The following is a 17,501-nucleotide window of genomic DNA, read 5'->3' on the forward strand; positions in this document are numbered from 1 at the left end:
ACTAAACAATAAACAATAATCAGTAACGAATGTAATGTCAATCCCCATATCAAGAACAACGATCCCATCCTCCAACCAAACCCCAGACATTGGCCCGCATGTTAACATAAACAAATGACAAAGAGGAATCAGGAATCACCCATAGTCACCATTAACGCAGTCCCCCTTCCCCCAACTCTCCCAGCCCCCCAACTCCCCTAATGTTCGATGTGATCCAATTCTCGAAGGTGCATAACGAATAGCACCCATGAATGGTAGAACCCCTCCATCCTTCCCCTCAGTTCAAATTTGACCTTTTCAAGCGTCAAGAATACTGTATGTTTGTTCTTCATTGAATATTAAGGTACAACTCAGAAACATGGTAGCGCCAATCATCAACGGTTACTTCAATCACGTACTCACATAACCCAGAACTAAAATATGCCGAGAGGCATTAGGTAAGCACACTATTTGACTTAAAAGCGGGTGAAACGCTGGGGGTCACAGCTTTAGAAGGAGGAGGCAAAACATCTATCCAATTTCCCTTTGATGGACATTAAATATTCTTCCCTCAGGTGTTTGGAGGTTCACTGCTGTGAAGACTCAGTAAGAAGTCTTACAACACCAGGTTAAAGTCCAACAGGTCTGTTTCAAACACTAGCTTTCGGAGCGCTGCTCCTTCCTCAGGTGAATCTCCACATCGTGAAGACCCACGTCTGGGAAAAGTCTACATTTTCTTTTGTGCAATGTCCCTTCATGACCAGAATGTGCTGGAGAGTATTTTGAAAGTGGGTTAACCGGTTTCCTGATAATGACACCATTGTGCAAGAAATACTCAGTGGAACTGGGGTTGCCATGCTGATGAACAGCAACGAAGCGAAGAGTAAATAGAAAGCTAATTGCCATGGAGTTGGGCCCCAGTTTGTTTTTTTATGTTTGGCAGAGAATACTGAGAATTCATGCAAAGAGAAAAAACGGGTCAGGGTGCAGACCCGTTTTTTCTCTTTGCATGAATCCTGGTGTATAAGCATGGCGCTGAGAATAGAGCAGAAACTGGGTTATTGTGTGTGTTGTACAGTCAAAAGGGACAGAACACAGAAGATGGGGAGAGTAAAGGATTGCGGATTGGACAATACCACCCCTGCTGTTGAGGCAATGTCAGAGCCCACCAGATTGTTTAAAGGGATCAGAGTAGGGAGCCCCTGGAGATTCTGTGCCATAAGCATCGTCATGATCTGTGTCTTGTTGGTGGTAACCGTGTCCGGGGATTTCATATGGAATAAGGTAGCTGGTGAATGCGAATCAAAGGCTTAAATGATAGGATAGAAAGTGAGGGATTGTACAAAACCACAGCCAAGGTGGAAAGACCATGGTGCCACATTTGTGGGAAGTAATGCCAGTGCTTGTAACTACGCAAAATATCTTTGTTGTAATTAAAGTGAAATTTTAATTTTAAATATCCTTTCACCTGTTAATTAATGTTTGAATCTTGTGGATTTTAATTGGTTGCGTACAGCAGAAGTTTAAATAATGAAATCTTGTCCATGGGTTTCCTTTAGGTTGGTGTTGCCGTTCTCTACAGGGATCGTATCACTGCTTTCTCACCAAAGCAAAACTCACGCATAATCGCAAAACAGCAAGGCAATATTTGCATCTTCCTTGCACTGTACTTCAGCCTTCCTAATGAGATCTTTAATGGATGACAAATATCGGGGCTGGATTCGATGAGCCTCCGCGTCAAAACCGCGTTCGGTGCGGGGGGTGGAGAATGGGCGTCAAACCAGAAATTCATCCCCGGAGAATCGCACGTGCGCGGACTACACGGCGCGGATAGGGGGCCATTGACAGAGGCACCCCCCCCCCCACGATTCTCCGTGCCCAACTGGCCGAGTTCCTGACGCCGTGGTTCTAACAACCTATCGGCCGTCGGGAACGTCAGGTGGCGGGGGGCAACGCCTAGTGGGGGGGGCGGGGGGGATCGCTGGTGGGGGGCGGGGGGATTGTTCACTGGAGGGGGCCTCATGGACGGCCAGGCAAGCGATCGGGCGGCACCGATCTGCGGGCGTGCACGATCTCGGAGGGACCTACCTCTTCAATCACGGTCCGCGGTGCAAGTCCGCCAAATCGCACGGCGCGACTGCTGTGCGCATGCGCGGACTCCCGACCGGAAGTCTGGGGCCCCGTATCCGCAGCCAGAGCTGCGAGAACCAATCCGGGGCCCTGATAACCCCCTACAGATGGGAGAATCACTCAGGACTTTCTTAAGGAAAGTCCAGAGTGAAATGTCAACGTTTTTACACTGGCGTGTGGACATAGCCCCATTATTGGAGAATCTAACCCCTGATACCTATGGGGGTAATTTTAAATTTCCTTTGGGAGCAGTGGTTTTGGGTGGAAAGGGTCTCAACCATAATTCATTCTTTTTATTCCAGATCTCCAGGCTCACAAAGGGACAAGTTACTAGGAGTTTTGTTTGGGAAGGAGAAATGCATCGTGCCACATGTTTAAAATGTTGTCCGCTGGAAATGTCAGAATGTCTGAGTGAAACTACTGATCAAAGGGCAATCTTTCAAACCCACTGATGTAGAGAGGACATGTCTCTGGGGAAAGCTCTCCGCATCCTGGGTGACCCTGTGGAATAGCTGACACTGTCACTGATGACAACTGGGATGCCCGGCGGTAATACTGAAAAGCAGGGCAAGGTCGCACCTCCTCCTCTCAGGATAGGAAGACTTCTAACGGAAGCCCTTGGGCGATTGCCTGGCAAAGTGAATTTCTATCAAAAATTGGCCTGGGCTTTGCTCTCCCCCGGGGGAAATGCCACGCGCTCTACTGGATGCAGGGTGAATAATCTGTGCAACATCTGACAAATACTAATTCCGCCTTCAGAGCAGTTGTTTTTTGCTATGGACAAGGAGCACATGTTGGTGTGAGTGTGTGTGTGTGGGGGCGGGGAGATGGTTGGAGAACCATTACTGTACGCCACAAAGTAAGATGTATTAGAGAGTGAAACACCTTTAAAGCGCATCCACTTCATTTGGAATAGCCAGTAAACTGGGTCCAATTTAAGAGCTATTAAGAAACTTCTCCGATGTTCCTCCAGGTGTAAAGATACAAAAACGATTCTTTGCAAACTCCACAATGCTTGGTACAGTGAGCTACAATGGCTATCTAGAACGAGGAACCGCTTATTCAGATAATGTGGAGCCTTGTACACTCTCAAATCGAAAGGCCACGCTTCCAGTTTGAAGAGATAGGCTCGGCGATTTGCTGTAACCCCGCTACCAATTCATGGAAAACAGCACGCAGTTTGAATCGCTTTTAAATCTCCAGACACTGGAAACAATCATCTCTTTCATTTCTCGCTTGCCAATCCACTCCCCAATTCTGTTCCTGATCCTCACTTTCAAGAAGCGCCGATATTCCGCAGCATCATCCTAATCGACTGCAGTCTCAGGCTAATCTCTTTCTCCTCCCAGGCCCCCAAAGGTGGTTCAGACTAACAAGTGGCATCGACTCTCATTGATCTATTCTCTCCCCACCACCTTGAGTAACATGATACCATCAAGGCACATCGAAGATTCCCCTAGTTGGTATTTCCTTGAAGAACCAAGGCATTCCAATAGTTTACATATTTGCTGGAAACGCAAGGGGTGGCCACGGAAATACACAAAACTGTGGCCTGCACTCTTCCAGCACCTCACCAAAGCGTTTATACGCCATTCAAAGCAAATGCTTAACCTCCCCCTTTAAGTGAAATAAACTATTTGGTTCAAACTTTTACCAGTTTCTGCTAACAAAAAGGACTTAATTTAAACCATCCAATGTAATTGTCTCCTGGATGCTGGCTGCCCTTTTCCAAAGCCACTTGAAGAATGAATCGCAGCGCGCATTTCAGGTCTAAACATTCTCCGCAGGGGAAAAAAAAAATCAAACACCCAAAGAAGCAGAACCCAGAAATGCTGAAGTTTAACCTTGATGATGCTCAAGTTGTCGACGTCCTTTCTGATGATGTGAACGTGCTCCTTGATCTCACTGATATGGCTTTTCTCCGCAGCGACAGTATTTAAGGGATGTTGACTTTGCTTCACCTTGGAGAGGATGTCTGCTATGCTTGTCCTGCGAAGCAAAACGCAAAAGGGTCAAAACAGAATTGTGACGACTGAAAGACTTTAGGAATAGCGCATTCTAAGTATTAAGCAATTTAAGGGTTAAAAGCCTGGGGTTAGAGTGTGTTCGACTGCAGTGGTCATGTTTGTTTAAAGATAATTTTGTTTTGCAGGGCCTGGATACTTTTAGCAGCCAGAAGGTGAAATTGACAAAGAATGTGTTTTTCAGTCTGGACAAATGGATTGTGGTTTGACTGGGAACCCTTCACTGCCCTGCCCCCTTCCAAACAAATGTGACCTTCTCCATAACAAAACCTCCATCAGATCCTAAGCCGTATAGGGGCACAGGATTGAGAAGCTGACCTCCACTCCAACAGGACCTGCCTGCGAGCGATCAGCTGAGGCGAAGGCTAAAACATCTGCCCCTGCCCCCGGCTGCAACTCCCGCCAGTCCGACACCCCAAATATGGCCCCAAAGGGACTGGGCTCCAAATCCACGTGCAAGGTTGCCCACACGGTGCTGAAGAAGACTGCCAAAATTTCTCCAACTTCGGGCAGGACCAGATCACATGGACATGATCGGTCCCCTTAAACAATCGGCTCATCCTCGACTTCGTCAGGTGCTCTCTGTGTACCACCTTTAGCCGTATTAACCCCAGCCTCGCACACAAGGTGGAGGCATTCACCCAAGCAGTACCTCACACCACAACCCCCCCTCCAGCGCCACCCCAACCCCTCCTCCCACTTGGCCTTAACCCCCTCCAAAGACGCCATAACCTCCACCAAATTCCTCCTGTGGACCACCGAGATGACCTCCACCCACATCACCGACTGCACCCCCTCCAACAATGAGGTGGGGTGCCACCGGAAAAGTTGGGGGAACCTTCTTTGAGAAATCCCACACCTGCATGTACCTGAACAGCCCCCCTGCCCCCGGAATCCCAAACCTCTCCCCCAACTCTTCCAAACTCTCAAACTGCCCTTCTAGAAACAAGCCCATCATTTTCATCATCCCCCTCTCCTCCCATCCCTGAAGCCTAGCATCCATCCTCGCCCGCTCAAACCCATGGTTCCCTCGGATTGCCATCGACACCGCCCATAACCTAAAGTGCCGCCGAAAATGCCTCCATATCTTCTACGTGGCCACCACCACCAGATTCCACAAATATTTCCCGAAGGCGAATGGGGGCAGCGCCGTTACCAGCACCCACAACCCCAACCCCTCACAGGGGCATACCCCCATCTTCACCCACAAAGCCTCTGGCTCCCTACCTCAGCTCCGCACCTTCTCAGCTTTCATCGCCCAATAATAATACAGGTTAGGCAGGGCCAGACCCCCCTGACCACCGCCCTCTCTGAAGCACCATCTTCCTATTCCTTGCTACCTTACCTGCCCACACAAACGACAAATTCAACCGTTCCACCCCCATAAAAATGGTTTGGGCAAAAGAACCGGTAGACACTGAAATACAAAAGTAAGACCATGGCAAGATACTCATCTTTATCGCCTGCACCCGGCCTGCCAATGAGAGTAAAAGGCTGTCCCACCTTCGCAAATCCACCTTGACCCAACCCACCAGGTTTGTGAAATTCAACTTACGGAGTTGGGCCCAATCTCGAGCCACCTGTACTCCAAATATCTAAAGTGGGGAGTCGCCACTCGAAACGGCAACCCCCCCCCCCCCAAACCAGCTCCCGCCCCCGGAGTAGGCATCAAAATCATTCACTCTTTTCCAGATTCAGCTTATAGCCTGAAAAGGCCCCGCATCTCCTGAGCAGTCCCACCGCAGAACCCGGGATGGAGATGTCCAACAACCAATCATCGGCACGCAAAGGCACCCCTATGCTCCACACCATCCGCTCACTAACCTCTTCCACTTATCCGAGCACCTCAGCGCAATGGTCAAGGGCTTTATCACCAGCGTAAACAGGAGGGGGGATATGGGAGACCCCTGCCTCATTCCCGTATGTTACTGAAAGTACCCCGAATTCATGCGCACACTCGACCTCCGGTTCTCAATATAACAATTTGGCCCATGCCACAACTTGGGCCCAATCCCAAACCTCTCCAACACTGCAAACAAATAACTCCACTCCACGCGATCAAACGTCTCCTCTGCATCCGCCTCCAATTCCCTCCCTTCTGCCGGAGAGAGCCACCGCATTTAACAGACACCACACATTCAAGGACAACCACCAGTTCTTTACGAACCCCGTCGGATTTCCAGCAACAGTGGGGCCAACCTGTACAGAAACTTCTTATAAAACTCCGCCGGGAACACATCCGGCCCCCGTGCCTGACCCTTCTGCATCTTCCCTATCTCTGCCCAAACTTCTTCCATCCCCAATGGCTCTTCCAGCACCCCCCAAAATAAATCCCTCGTACTGACTCATCTGGGGGCTCCAACCTATACAACATTTTACAAAACTCCTCAAATGGCCTTGTTCACCTCCCCGTTTGTTCCTATTGAACTCCACATTGTCATCAATCCCATCTTTACATCAAAAGTTGGAGCCACCAGCAGCCCCTCGTCCAACCTCCACTCCGGCCTCTGCAGCTTCTTCTCGAGGACCTCATCAACCAAATGCGGAGCAAGGTCCGAAATAACAACCGCCGAGTATTCCGCTTTCCTCACCCCCGTCAACAACACCTTCCCCATAATCAAATATTGATCCTCGAATACACACCGTGCGCCGGTGAAAAGAAAGAATACTCCCTGTCCCGTGGAAACCTCCAGGGTCCATCCTGCCATCAACACAGCCAATACCTTCACCACCCCCCCCCCCCCACCCCCCCTCCTCCCAAGGGGGTCAGCGACCTATCCACCTTCCGATTCAGCACTGTATTCAAGTGTGTTCCCCCCCCTGCCCAGTATTAACTGGTACGTATCCAAATTCGGTATTTACAGAATTTACAGTGCAGAAGGAGGCCATTTGGCCCATCGAGTCTGCACCGGCTCTTGGAAAGAGCACCCTACCCAAGGTCCACACCTCCACCCTATCCCCATAACTCAGTAACCCCACCCAACACTAAGGGCAATTTTGGACACTAAGGGCAATTTATCATGGCCAATCCACCTAACCAGCCAACGTCTTCTTCATCAACCCTACGTCCTCCCAATTTGGGGCGTACACGCTAACCAACGCCACCAACCTCCCCTCCAAAGCACCCGTTATCATAAGGTACCTGCCCCCCCCCCCCCCAACCGGTCTGCCACCACCTTCTCCATCTGAAACCTCACCCTCTTACCCACCAGTATCGCCACACCCTGGGCCCTGCTATCAAAGCACGAGTGGAACACCTGACTCACCCAGTCCTTCCGCAGCCTCACCTGGTCCTTCACCCTCAGGTGTCTCGCTCGCTTCACCGCCCCCCCCCCCCCCCCCACACTCCCCCAACCCTTACACGTTCCATGGTACCATGTGGACTGGAGGTCTCACCAACAGCCCCCCCCCCCCTCCTCCCACCCCCCCTGTCAATCACAATCACTGCTTCTGGCCTCACCCAGCAGGTGGGACCTAACCCTGCCCCTAATCACCATCAGCCAACTACCCCTCACTCCTCCCCTTCCCAGAAGCCCCCCAGCTACTTCCTCTGCAAACCACTTCTCCCTGCATACATCCCACTGCCCCCCCCCCCCATTCACACCTCCAGACCCACCCAAACCTGTCCATACAGATTCCAACGGCCGCAGCCCCTCCCCCCACCTCGCTCCCCTTCACTCGCCAACTTATGTTTGCCAGTGAGGTGGCCCTTGTCAGAGCCCCCTGCCTCCACATTTCCAATACCCAAAGGAAAACCAGCGTAAAAGGCCCCCCCCCTCAACCAATCCTTCCAAATGCCCCAACACAATAGACCCCCAAACAAACCCCAACATATTACCCCAAAGCCCCCAAAACATCCCCTCCCGAACACAACCTGAGAGAGAGAAATAAGATCACAGTCCAAACTCAATTCAGTCCCAGTCCTTCCGCCTTCACCAATGCCTCGTCCATCTCATTTGTGACTGCTCATTCCCAAGCACTCCGGTGACCCCAGCATCAACTCCAATCCCACTCAACTTGAGGTCTTGAGTGTCGGCAATCCTTCTCGTAAATATGGGTGACCTTTGGTCCCATAATGGCAGCAGGTTCGTCCTAGAGCATATCTTTGGGGATAGGACACGTGATCCAGCTACTGGAGGCACCGCTGACTCAAGTGGTGCTGGGGAATCCTGCCGGCTTTGTACATCCAAATTGCCCTCTTGGCTTGGCAGAAATTGCCCAATATTCAAGGTAGGCATCGGAGATGCTACGTCTGCACTAAGATTTAACATTACCCCTGACTCTAGCCCGTCTACTAATCATAGAATCAAATTCTAGAATAATTACAGTGCAGAAGGAGGGCATTTGGCCCACTGAGTCTGCACCGTCCCTCCGAAAGAGCACACTGCCACTCCCCCGCCCTATTCCCGCAACCCCACCCAACAATGAAATGAAATGAAAATCGCTTATTGTCACAAGTAGGCTTCAAATGAAGTTACTGTGAAAAGCCCCTAGTCGCCACATTCCGGCGCCTGTTCGGGGAGGCTGTTACGGGAATTGAACCATGCTGCTGGCCTGCCTTGGTCTGCTTTCAAAGCCAGCGATTTAGCCCTGTGCTAAACAGCCCCTCTTCACATTCTTGCACATTGCCGGACACTAAGGGGCAATTTAGCATAACCAATCCACCTAACCTGCACATCTTTGGACTGTGGGGAGCACCCGGAGGAAACCCACGCAGACACAGGGAGAAGGTACAAACTCCACGCAGACAGTGACCCAAGGCCGGAATTGAACCCGGGTCCCTGGCGCTGTGAGGCAGCAGTGCTAACCACCGCGCCGCCCTCGTTTGTGTTTTGTAGAAAAGGACACAGAAAATAAAAAAACACATGCGTCAGCAGAGATTACATAAGGTTACGGCCTGCGATCGTCCCCTGAAAATTAAATGCCATGTCCTGTGTGGTTTTATAGGTCACTCTCCTCAGATTATTCACTCCACTTGGCTTTGATCCCAAAGGCTGTTTCTGGTTAAGGGAAAGTCACCAGATGGTATTGTGAAGCAGCTGGACTGAGTGACTGCACGTTGTAACAACAGTAATTGGAGTAATGTCCAGCGCTGTGTTCAAATACAGTTCATTTGGGGAGTGGGGGGATGTTGGGGAAAGATTAACATTTTGCGAAAAAAGTTACATTTCAATTTGACTCTAATTAGATTTAAAAATCTAATCACTGGTTGGGAAAGTGCAGCTAAGCTCCCTGAAAGGGATTTGCGTCTTATTCTGCGATAGAGACAGCAGATGCTGGAAACCCTCAGTGGCCCAGGTAGTGTCAAAGGAACACAAAGCAAAAGTTAAAACGTTTCGGGTCATTGCCCGTTCCAGGGTTCTAATGCTCGCCCAGCCGAGCGTCTGCAGCATTTTGAATTTTGGAATTTCCAGTCGCCGCTGTATTTAGCGTTTGTGATTTATCCGCGAAATGTTGAGTAGGGGAGCAGGTTGCGAGCGTTGTTTTGTGTTTAAAGCAGACACGTTTATTCTGCGCTCCTCCGAAAGCTGGCACATCCGATGGAGTCCGGGGAGAATCGGAGGACCCTAGGCAAGTGTTACAAGGCAGGACAAATTTCTACAAAGCAGACAACCTGATCTGCCCCCTCGTCACAGAATCTCTATTCACCCCTCCGTCAATGCACACTGAGATATTTAATGACACTTTTTACCCTGCTTGGACGACTCAAGACACTTTTGTCACGTGTTACGGAACGTTTAAGAACCATTTAAACGAGACTTTGAAAGGCAATAACAAGACTACAGGCCGGCTGGACAATGGGATTGAAATAGACAGGTGCTTGAAGGCCAGCACAGACACAAGGGCCGAAGGGCCTCTTTCTGTGCTATAAAGCTCTACAACGCTATGAAACAAAAGTCCTTGATACAATCATCCACTCCTCTTTGTTAATAATATATTTTGAGGGCAGCATGGTGGCGCAGTGGGTTATCCCTGCTGCCTCACGGCGCCGAGGTCCCAGGTTCGATCCCGGCTCTGGGTCACTGTCCGTGTGGTGTTTGTACATTCTCCCCGTGTTTGCGTGGGTTTCGCCCCCACAACCCAAAGATGTGCAGGCTAGGTGGATTGGCCACGCTAAATTGCCCCTTATTTGAAAAAACATGAATTGGGTACTCTAAATTTTTTTTTTTTTTTTTTTAAATAACATTTTTAAATAATATATTTTGATACAAACAGGTTTTTCTGGACTATCTGGTCTAACATGCATTTGTTAATCGTAGAATCACAGAACATACAGTGCAGAAGGAGGCCATTCGGCCCACCGAGTCTGCACCAAAGCTTACTTAAGCTTAAGCCCACGCTTCGACCCTATCCCGTAGCTCCACCTAACCTTTTGGGCACGAAGGACAATTTAGCATGGCCAATCCACCAAACCTGCACATCTTTGGTATGTTGGAGGAAACCGGAGCACCCGGAGGAAACCCACGCTGACACGGGGAGAACGTGCAGACGCCGCACAGACAGTGACCTGGGGCCGGAATTGGACCCGGGTTAAAACAACCTCAAATCGCCTCACTCTGCAAATAGTGAGGAGATATTTCAGGATAGGAATCTTGTGCAGTGCTTGAACTCAATATATGTCCCTTTGATTTGGAGAGTCTTCAATAGTCTCTCATAATCTAAAGACCCCTGACAAAAGAGCGGCTGCATATAGACATCCGATGGAGGCAGTACTCAGTCCGCAATCCAACAGCCAGCCAGTACCCAGAACAAACAAAGAACAAAGAACAAAGAAATGTACAGCACAGGAACAGGCCCTTCGGCCCTCCAAGCCCGCGCCGACCATACTGCCCGACTAAACTACAATCTTCTACACTTCCTGGGTCCGTATCCTTCTATTCCCATCCTATTCATATATTTGTCAAGATGCCCCTTAAATGTCCCTATCGTCCCTGCTTCCACTACCTCCTCCGGTAGCGAGTTCCAGGCACCCACTACCCTCTGCGTAAAAAACTTGCCTCGTACATCTACTCTAAACCTTGCCCCTCTCACCTTAAACCTATGCCCCCTAGTAATTGACCCCTCTACCCTGGGGAAAAGCCTCTGACTATCCTCGTTCTACACGTGGAAACGGTCCCTGGATCAAACACCAGGGAAAACCCAATGACGGCACTAGCGCCAATGCGTAAATAATCAATGATTCAATGGGAGAGAACAGGGACGACGGAGAAACATAAGAGAAGAGCGGAGGGAACTCCAGGTGTGCTGGCTCACCTCATCTCTTCCCATTCAGAAAGCTACCAGAAGTATTTAGCAAGCTTGGCTATTAACGCAAGAGAAACGGATGAAATGTAAATGCTTGGAAAATAAGACTGGGAATGAAATTCTGAGAATAGTTTTCCCAACAAGAGCAAATCCCAAATGATGGAAATGTACAATACCTCAGAAATTATTTTTTTCCACAATAACAAAAATGTCTCTCCTCTCCGCCCCGCCCCCCCCCAACCCCCCCCCCCCCCCAACCCCCCCCCCCCCCCCATTCTTTTAGAAAAAAAACTCGGGGCTGCACGATAGCACAGTGGTTAGCACTGCTGCCTACAGCGCCAGGTTCGATTCCCGGCTTGGGTCACTGTCTGTGCGGAGTCTGCACGTCCTCCCCGTGTCTGCATGGGTTTCCTCCGGCTGCTCCGGTTTCCTCCCACAGGCCAAAGATGTGCAGTTTAGGTGGATTGGCCACGCTAAATTGCCCTTAGTGTCCAAAAAAGGATAAGGTGGGGTTACTGGGTTTGGGGGGATGGCGTGGAGGTGTGGGCTTTGGTAGAGTGCCCGTCCCAAGGGACAGTGCAGATTTGATGGACCGAATGGCCTCCTTCTGCAGTGTAAATTCTATGATTCTAAGTGCTAAAGGAACCTTCCTATCAAAATATTTCCAAACTCAATCCATTTCGAAGGTATGTATTAGTTTTGCTGCCAGGGATTGGCATTAGTAATGTATGAACATACGAAACAGGAGGAGGTAATTTGCCCCTCGCGCCTGTTCTGCAATTCAATAAGATCATGGAGGATCTCTTTGTGTTTCAAATTCCACATTCCCATCTAGCTCCAATAACCTTTGACCCCCTCACCTCAAAAGAATCTATCTACCTCCGCATTAAAAATATTCAATGACCCCCACCTCTCCCGCCTTCTGACCGAGAGAGTTCCAAAATTGCACGAGCCTCAGAGAAATGTTTTTCTTCATCTCTGTCCTAAAAGGGCGATCCCTAATTTTAAAACAATGCCCCCTACTTCTGGACTCACCCACAAGAGGAAACATCCTTTCCAAGTCCGCCCTGTCAAGGCCGTTCAGGGTCTAGGCAAGTCATGTTGCAGCTGTACAGGACCTTAGTTCGGTCTCATTTGGAATATTGTGTACAATTTGGGACGCCACACTACCAGAAGGATGTGGATGCTTTGGAGAGGGTTCAGACGCGGTTTACTAGGATGTTGCCTGGTATGGAGGGCATGAGAATTGAGGTTAGATAAACTTGGTCTGTTCAATGACGGAGGTTGAGAGGCGACCTAATAGAGGTCTACAAGATTATGGCATGGACAGAGTGGATAGTCAGATGCTCTTTCCTATTGTAGGAGAGTCAAGTACTAGGGGACACAGAGAGTGGTAAATATATGGAACACACTGCCTGGGGAGGTGGTGGGATGCAGGTACAATAGCTGCATTTAAGGGGCAACTAGACAAATATATGAATAAGGTGGGAATGGAAGGATATGGACTCCGTAACTGCATGCGGTTTTAGTTTAGGTAGGTACCATGGTCGGCGCAGGCTTGGAGGGCCGAAGGGCCTGTTCCTGTGCTGTATTGTTCTTTTGTTCTATTCAACTTCAATGAAGTCACCCCTCACTCTTCTAAACTCCAGGAGAAACAAACGCAGCCTAACCTTTCCCCATAAGACAATGCGCTCATTCCAAGTATTCTAGTAAACCTTCTCTGAAACGCCTCCAACGGATTTACATCCTTCCTGAAATCAGGAGACCAAAGATAAGGAGACTGCACAAGGTATTCGAGATGTGGTCTCAACAACCATTGCGTCTGTTCTTTCTCCCTCTGTATGTTGTTGAGTGCAATCCTAAATGTAGAGGCCAACAGTACAGGTGTGCAAACTGCACATCACTAATCATAATGGTGCTTTGGAAAAGGAAGTCTTACGATTAAAATGGACGAAGATCTCAAAGGAAATAAGTTGGGTTCTCTCCTCAGTTGGTTCCCCCCCCCCACCCCACCCCCCTCCCGTCCATTGTGCCTTCAAAAAGAACTACATTAGTGAAAGTTGTTGCCTTCTGAACCTTTGGATGGCGACGCATAGCGGGTCTTGGGGCTTCATCTGAGCTCAAGCAACCCGATAATCCCAGGAGGCTCCCCCCCCCCCCCCCCCCCGCCCCCCGCCCCAACTCAGCATCTGCCGTTTGAATTATTCCAAGGCTTTCGCCTCCACTGTTCCAGTCTGACAGACATTCCGTGTGATGCTCACATCTGTCATAAGCAAGCTCTCCGTCAGCTCGAACTTCGCTCCTTTAACCTTACAGCTGTGATTTGCGCTTAAATGGTGCTTGCTTTCGTTGCTCTCTCCCATATTCCGGAGCAATCCCTCTGAACATTTTCCAGACGGCGGCCGTATTTCCCCAATACACCCCGACAAATCAATTTGAGGGATTAATCCCACGGCCCTCTGTGCTGCCTCAAGTTTTAAACGCCCCCCCTTGTGTCTGTCTCAATGATTGAAATGTCTCATTATTGCTCAAGCGATGGGTTTGATTCTATCACAGCCTATCATTAGAAAGTTGAAATGACACCCAACAGGAGGACCAGTGCATCATATCTTCCATATATCTGTTCAGCACCGTTACAAAATGGAGTAATGGCAACACGGCTGGTATGCACGGCTGCCTCACAGTGCCAGGAGCCCGGGTTCAATTCTAGCCTTAGGTGGCTGTCTGTGTGGAGCTTGCACGTTCTCCCCGTGTCTGCGTGGGTTTCCTCCGGGTGCTCCGGTTTCCTCCCACAGTCCAAAGATGTGCGGGTTAGGTGGGGTTACCAGGAGAGGGCAGGAGAGAGGGCTCAGGTAGGGTGTTTTTTCAGAGGGTCGGTGCAGACTCGATGGGCCAAATGGCCTCGTTCTGCGCTTCGGGATTCTATGGTAAAAACAAGAGGGCGAAGATATTGTGAAATCAGTACAATGGTACCTACTCGCTTCTTATCGGCTCCACGATCGCCACGGGGAATTATTACCCCGCTAGTCCTGAAATTACTGCTTTATAACTGTGAACCCTATATCGACTTACATTGGAACCAATGCTCTAGCGAAGGCATGGAAAAATGTCAGAACACTAGTTTAAAAATTACATTCCTTCAAAAATTAAATTCTGAGGCCCTTGTGATCGGAGTGGTGGGGGGGGGGGTGGAAGCATCAGGGAGAAAGCGGAGCTTAAAGTTACACCTGCCAGCTGGGACTTTGTGGTGAGGGTAACTAGATTTCCCCCGCCCCCCCCCCCCCCCCCCCCAGAATCACCTTTACCGTGCTTCGCACAAAATGGCCGCTTCTTTTGCCTGAAAAACATTGCTTACTTTGCTTTGAAAGGCAACTTTCAAATGCAAATAATTTGAAGCACTTTAAGACTCTTGAGCGACGTAATAAGGTACAGAGGGTGAGGGAGGGGGATAATCTTGAAACTAGAGTTACGCTATTCAGTTAACACTCCTCGCACAAAGGTGAGTGAAAATCTGGAAACCTATCCCTCCATCCAACCATCCCTCTGAGCCATGTGACCAGATACAAGATGGCCCCAGACCAGATCCCAACAGTGGCTACGATTCTGGACAGAAATCCCAATATTTTATTATAGTCTTGTAAGAGTGTGAGGAAAGGATACCTTGCTCCAGGAGTGTGATTGATACGTTTTCCTTTGGTAAACAGATCAATGGGGCCCATGTGCGTCGACAGGGTTAAGAATCAAGCAGTCCACAACTTCACCATGTTCGAGTTATGGGGCTGGATTCCCCCAAAATGGGACTATGTCCCCACGACGGCATAAAAACGCTGGGGTTTTACTCTGGAGATTTCTGCAAAGAAGATCAGCAAATTCAATGCCCTGCAGGGGACTAGCAGGGACCTGGAGTAATTCACGTAGCTTTAGCTGCGGATACGGGCCCCTGCACGTCCGCCTTTGAGTCTGCGCACGTGCAGGACGGCGGCCTCCAGCGGCCGTACCGAGCGCCATGGCGGACTTGGACCGCAGAGGCACACATAAAAAAATTAGAACCCCCCCCCCCCCCCCCCGAGGATCTGACCGCATGGATATGTCCCCCCGGCCGCCTATAAGGCCCCCCCCCCCCACCGGTGTCCGATTCCCCCCCCCCGCCTGCCACGCGAACATCCTGACCGGCAATACCAGGTTAGTTCCACGCCGTCGGGAACATGGCCGGTCGGGAGCGGAGGATCGCTGGGCAAGCCTCTGTAAATGGGCCCCTAGCCGCACGGCATACTCCGTGATCACGCCCATTCTCGGGTCCGAGCAAATCGCCGGCCTGGCCCCCCCCCCCCCACACCAACCGCGATTTTGGGCGCGGCTGGGGAGAATCCAGCCCATGGTATTTATAAATTGACGCCCTCTTTTGACTTTGCGATGATACACAAGTGGCATTAATACGTGAACATTGACACTCAGCTGCTGTTCCCATGCGATTTTCAGCACTTGGAGCCTTTGCTTTTCCAAACTCTTTCTTAAAATGTACAGTTTCTTTGTCTAGTATAAAGGCAGCAAAATGCAAATCTGGCGTCAGAGATGTTTCTCCTTCTAAGGTTTGGAAAAGGTGAGACGCACGCTGCAATTGGTCGAGTTTTGGACAGCGCCCGATCGACAATCGTGACCACCCTGAAAGATGAGTTAAGAATTCGGGAACGTGTTAAGGACTCGGCTCCTGTGCAATAAACTGTAAAAGCTCAGCAGAGGGTTGGACTTATTGCTCAGGTCGATAAACCGCTAATTGCTTGGCTGGAGGACAAAGATCAACACTAAGCTCCCGCGAGTTTAGGTATCATTCAGGAAAAGGCTTGGTGTCTTACTGATGATCTAAAGAAGCAACGGGGGGGGGGAGGGGGGGGGGGGGAAAGAGTTCAAATGCTGAGCCTTTTCATGCAAGTAGGGGGTGGTTTATGCATTTTAATGCCAGGACTAATTTGCATAACATCAAGGTCTCAGGTGAAGTTGCCACCTGCTGATGAGGAGGCAGCATAATTTCCTGAGACAAGAGCTGAAATCATTCCTATAATAGACGAGAGAATAGAGCTGCAGAAGGTGACCATTTGGCCTATCGGGTCTGCGCCGAACCTCTGAAAGAGCACCTTAACGCGGGGCCCATTTGCCCGCCCATCCCCATAACCCCACCCAACCTTTATAGACTAAAGGGTAATTTAGCACGGCCGATCCACCTAACAGCACGTCTTTGGACTGTGGGAGGAAACCGGAGCACCCGGAGGAAACCCACGCAGACACGGGGAGAACGTGCAAACTCCACACAGACTGTGACCCGGGGCCGGGATTGAACCCATGTCCCTGGCCGCGGTGAGGCAGCAGTGCTAACCACTGTGCCACCATGTCGCCTAAAAGACGTTCGTGAGCTGTGTTCTGACGACAATTGGCGATAGCTTCGTGATCGTTACGGAGACTGGTTTTCAATTCCAGATTTTGTGAAATAGATTTCAATTCCACAAGCTGCCCGTGGTGGGATTTGAACATCAGAACATTCCGGAACATCTGCTTGGGCATTTGGATTACTAGTCCAGCGATGTTACCACCAAGCCATCGTCTCCCCATCAAAACACCCACTGTGCTCGGCAAAGTTTTAATGTTGACAAAACTGGATGCCCTTGAGAACCTACATTGCCAAGGCCGGGGGGGGGGGGGGGGGGGGGGGAGGAGGTGGGACCATGTCAGGGCACTAGGACCACACTTTTCTGCTTGGCGCCAATGCCAAGGGGTTTCAAATCCAAGGCATTTCTCGCAGTGATATGGAAACCCAATCATACAGCGTGAGTCAATAGGAACACCTTTGAAGATCAGTCTGGCCATCATTTTGTGTCAAGTATCAGGAATTATCACAGCTGAAACGAACTGGCATTTTAAGCATTGTTAACCCTCAATCTTCTGATGAGGAGAGGTTGAGTAGGTTGGGTCTGTACTCACTGGAGTTTAGAAGAATGAGAGATGACTTTACTGGGATATATCGGATTCTCAGGGGCGACCTGATTGAGACATACAGGATTCTCAGGGGGCTTGACAGGGTTGATGCTGAGAGGTTGTTTCCCCTTGTGGGAGAGTCTCGGACCAGAGGGT

The 17,501-nt window shown here is 49.9% G+C and overlaps 1 protein-coding gene across 1 annotated transcript in view; it reads right to left on the minus strand.

Annotated features, from left to right (window-relative positions):
* Nucleotides 1-17,501, minus strand: part of LOC140404386 (protein ERGIC-53-like) — a 91,201-nt gene that overhangs the window by 4,795 nt on the left and 68,905 nt on the right. The window contains exon 11 of the mRNA XM_072492832.1: nt 3,954-4,098. Within this exon, the coding sequence (XP_072348933.1) occupies nt 3,954-4,098 (145 nt within the window). The remainder of the gene's footprint in view (nt 1-3,953; nt 4,099-17,501) is intronic.

Source organism: Scyliorhinus torazame, chromosome 30 (assembly GCF_047496885.1).
Source record: "Scyliorhinus torazame isolate Kashiwa2021f chromosome 30, sScyTor2.1, whole genome shotgun sequence".
Taxonomy (NCBI): Eukaryota; Metazoa; Chordata; class Chondrichthyes; order Carcharhiniformes; family Scyliorhinidae; genus Scyliorhinus; species Scyliorhinus torazame.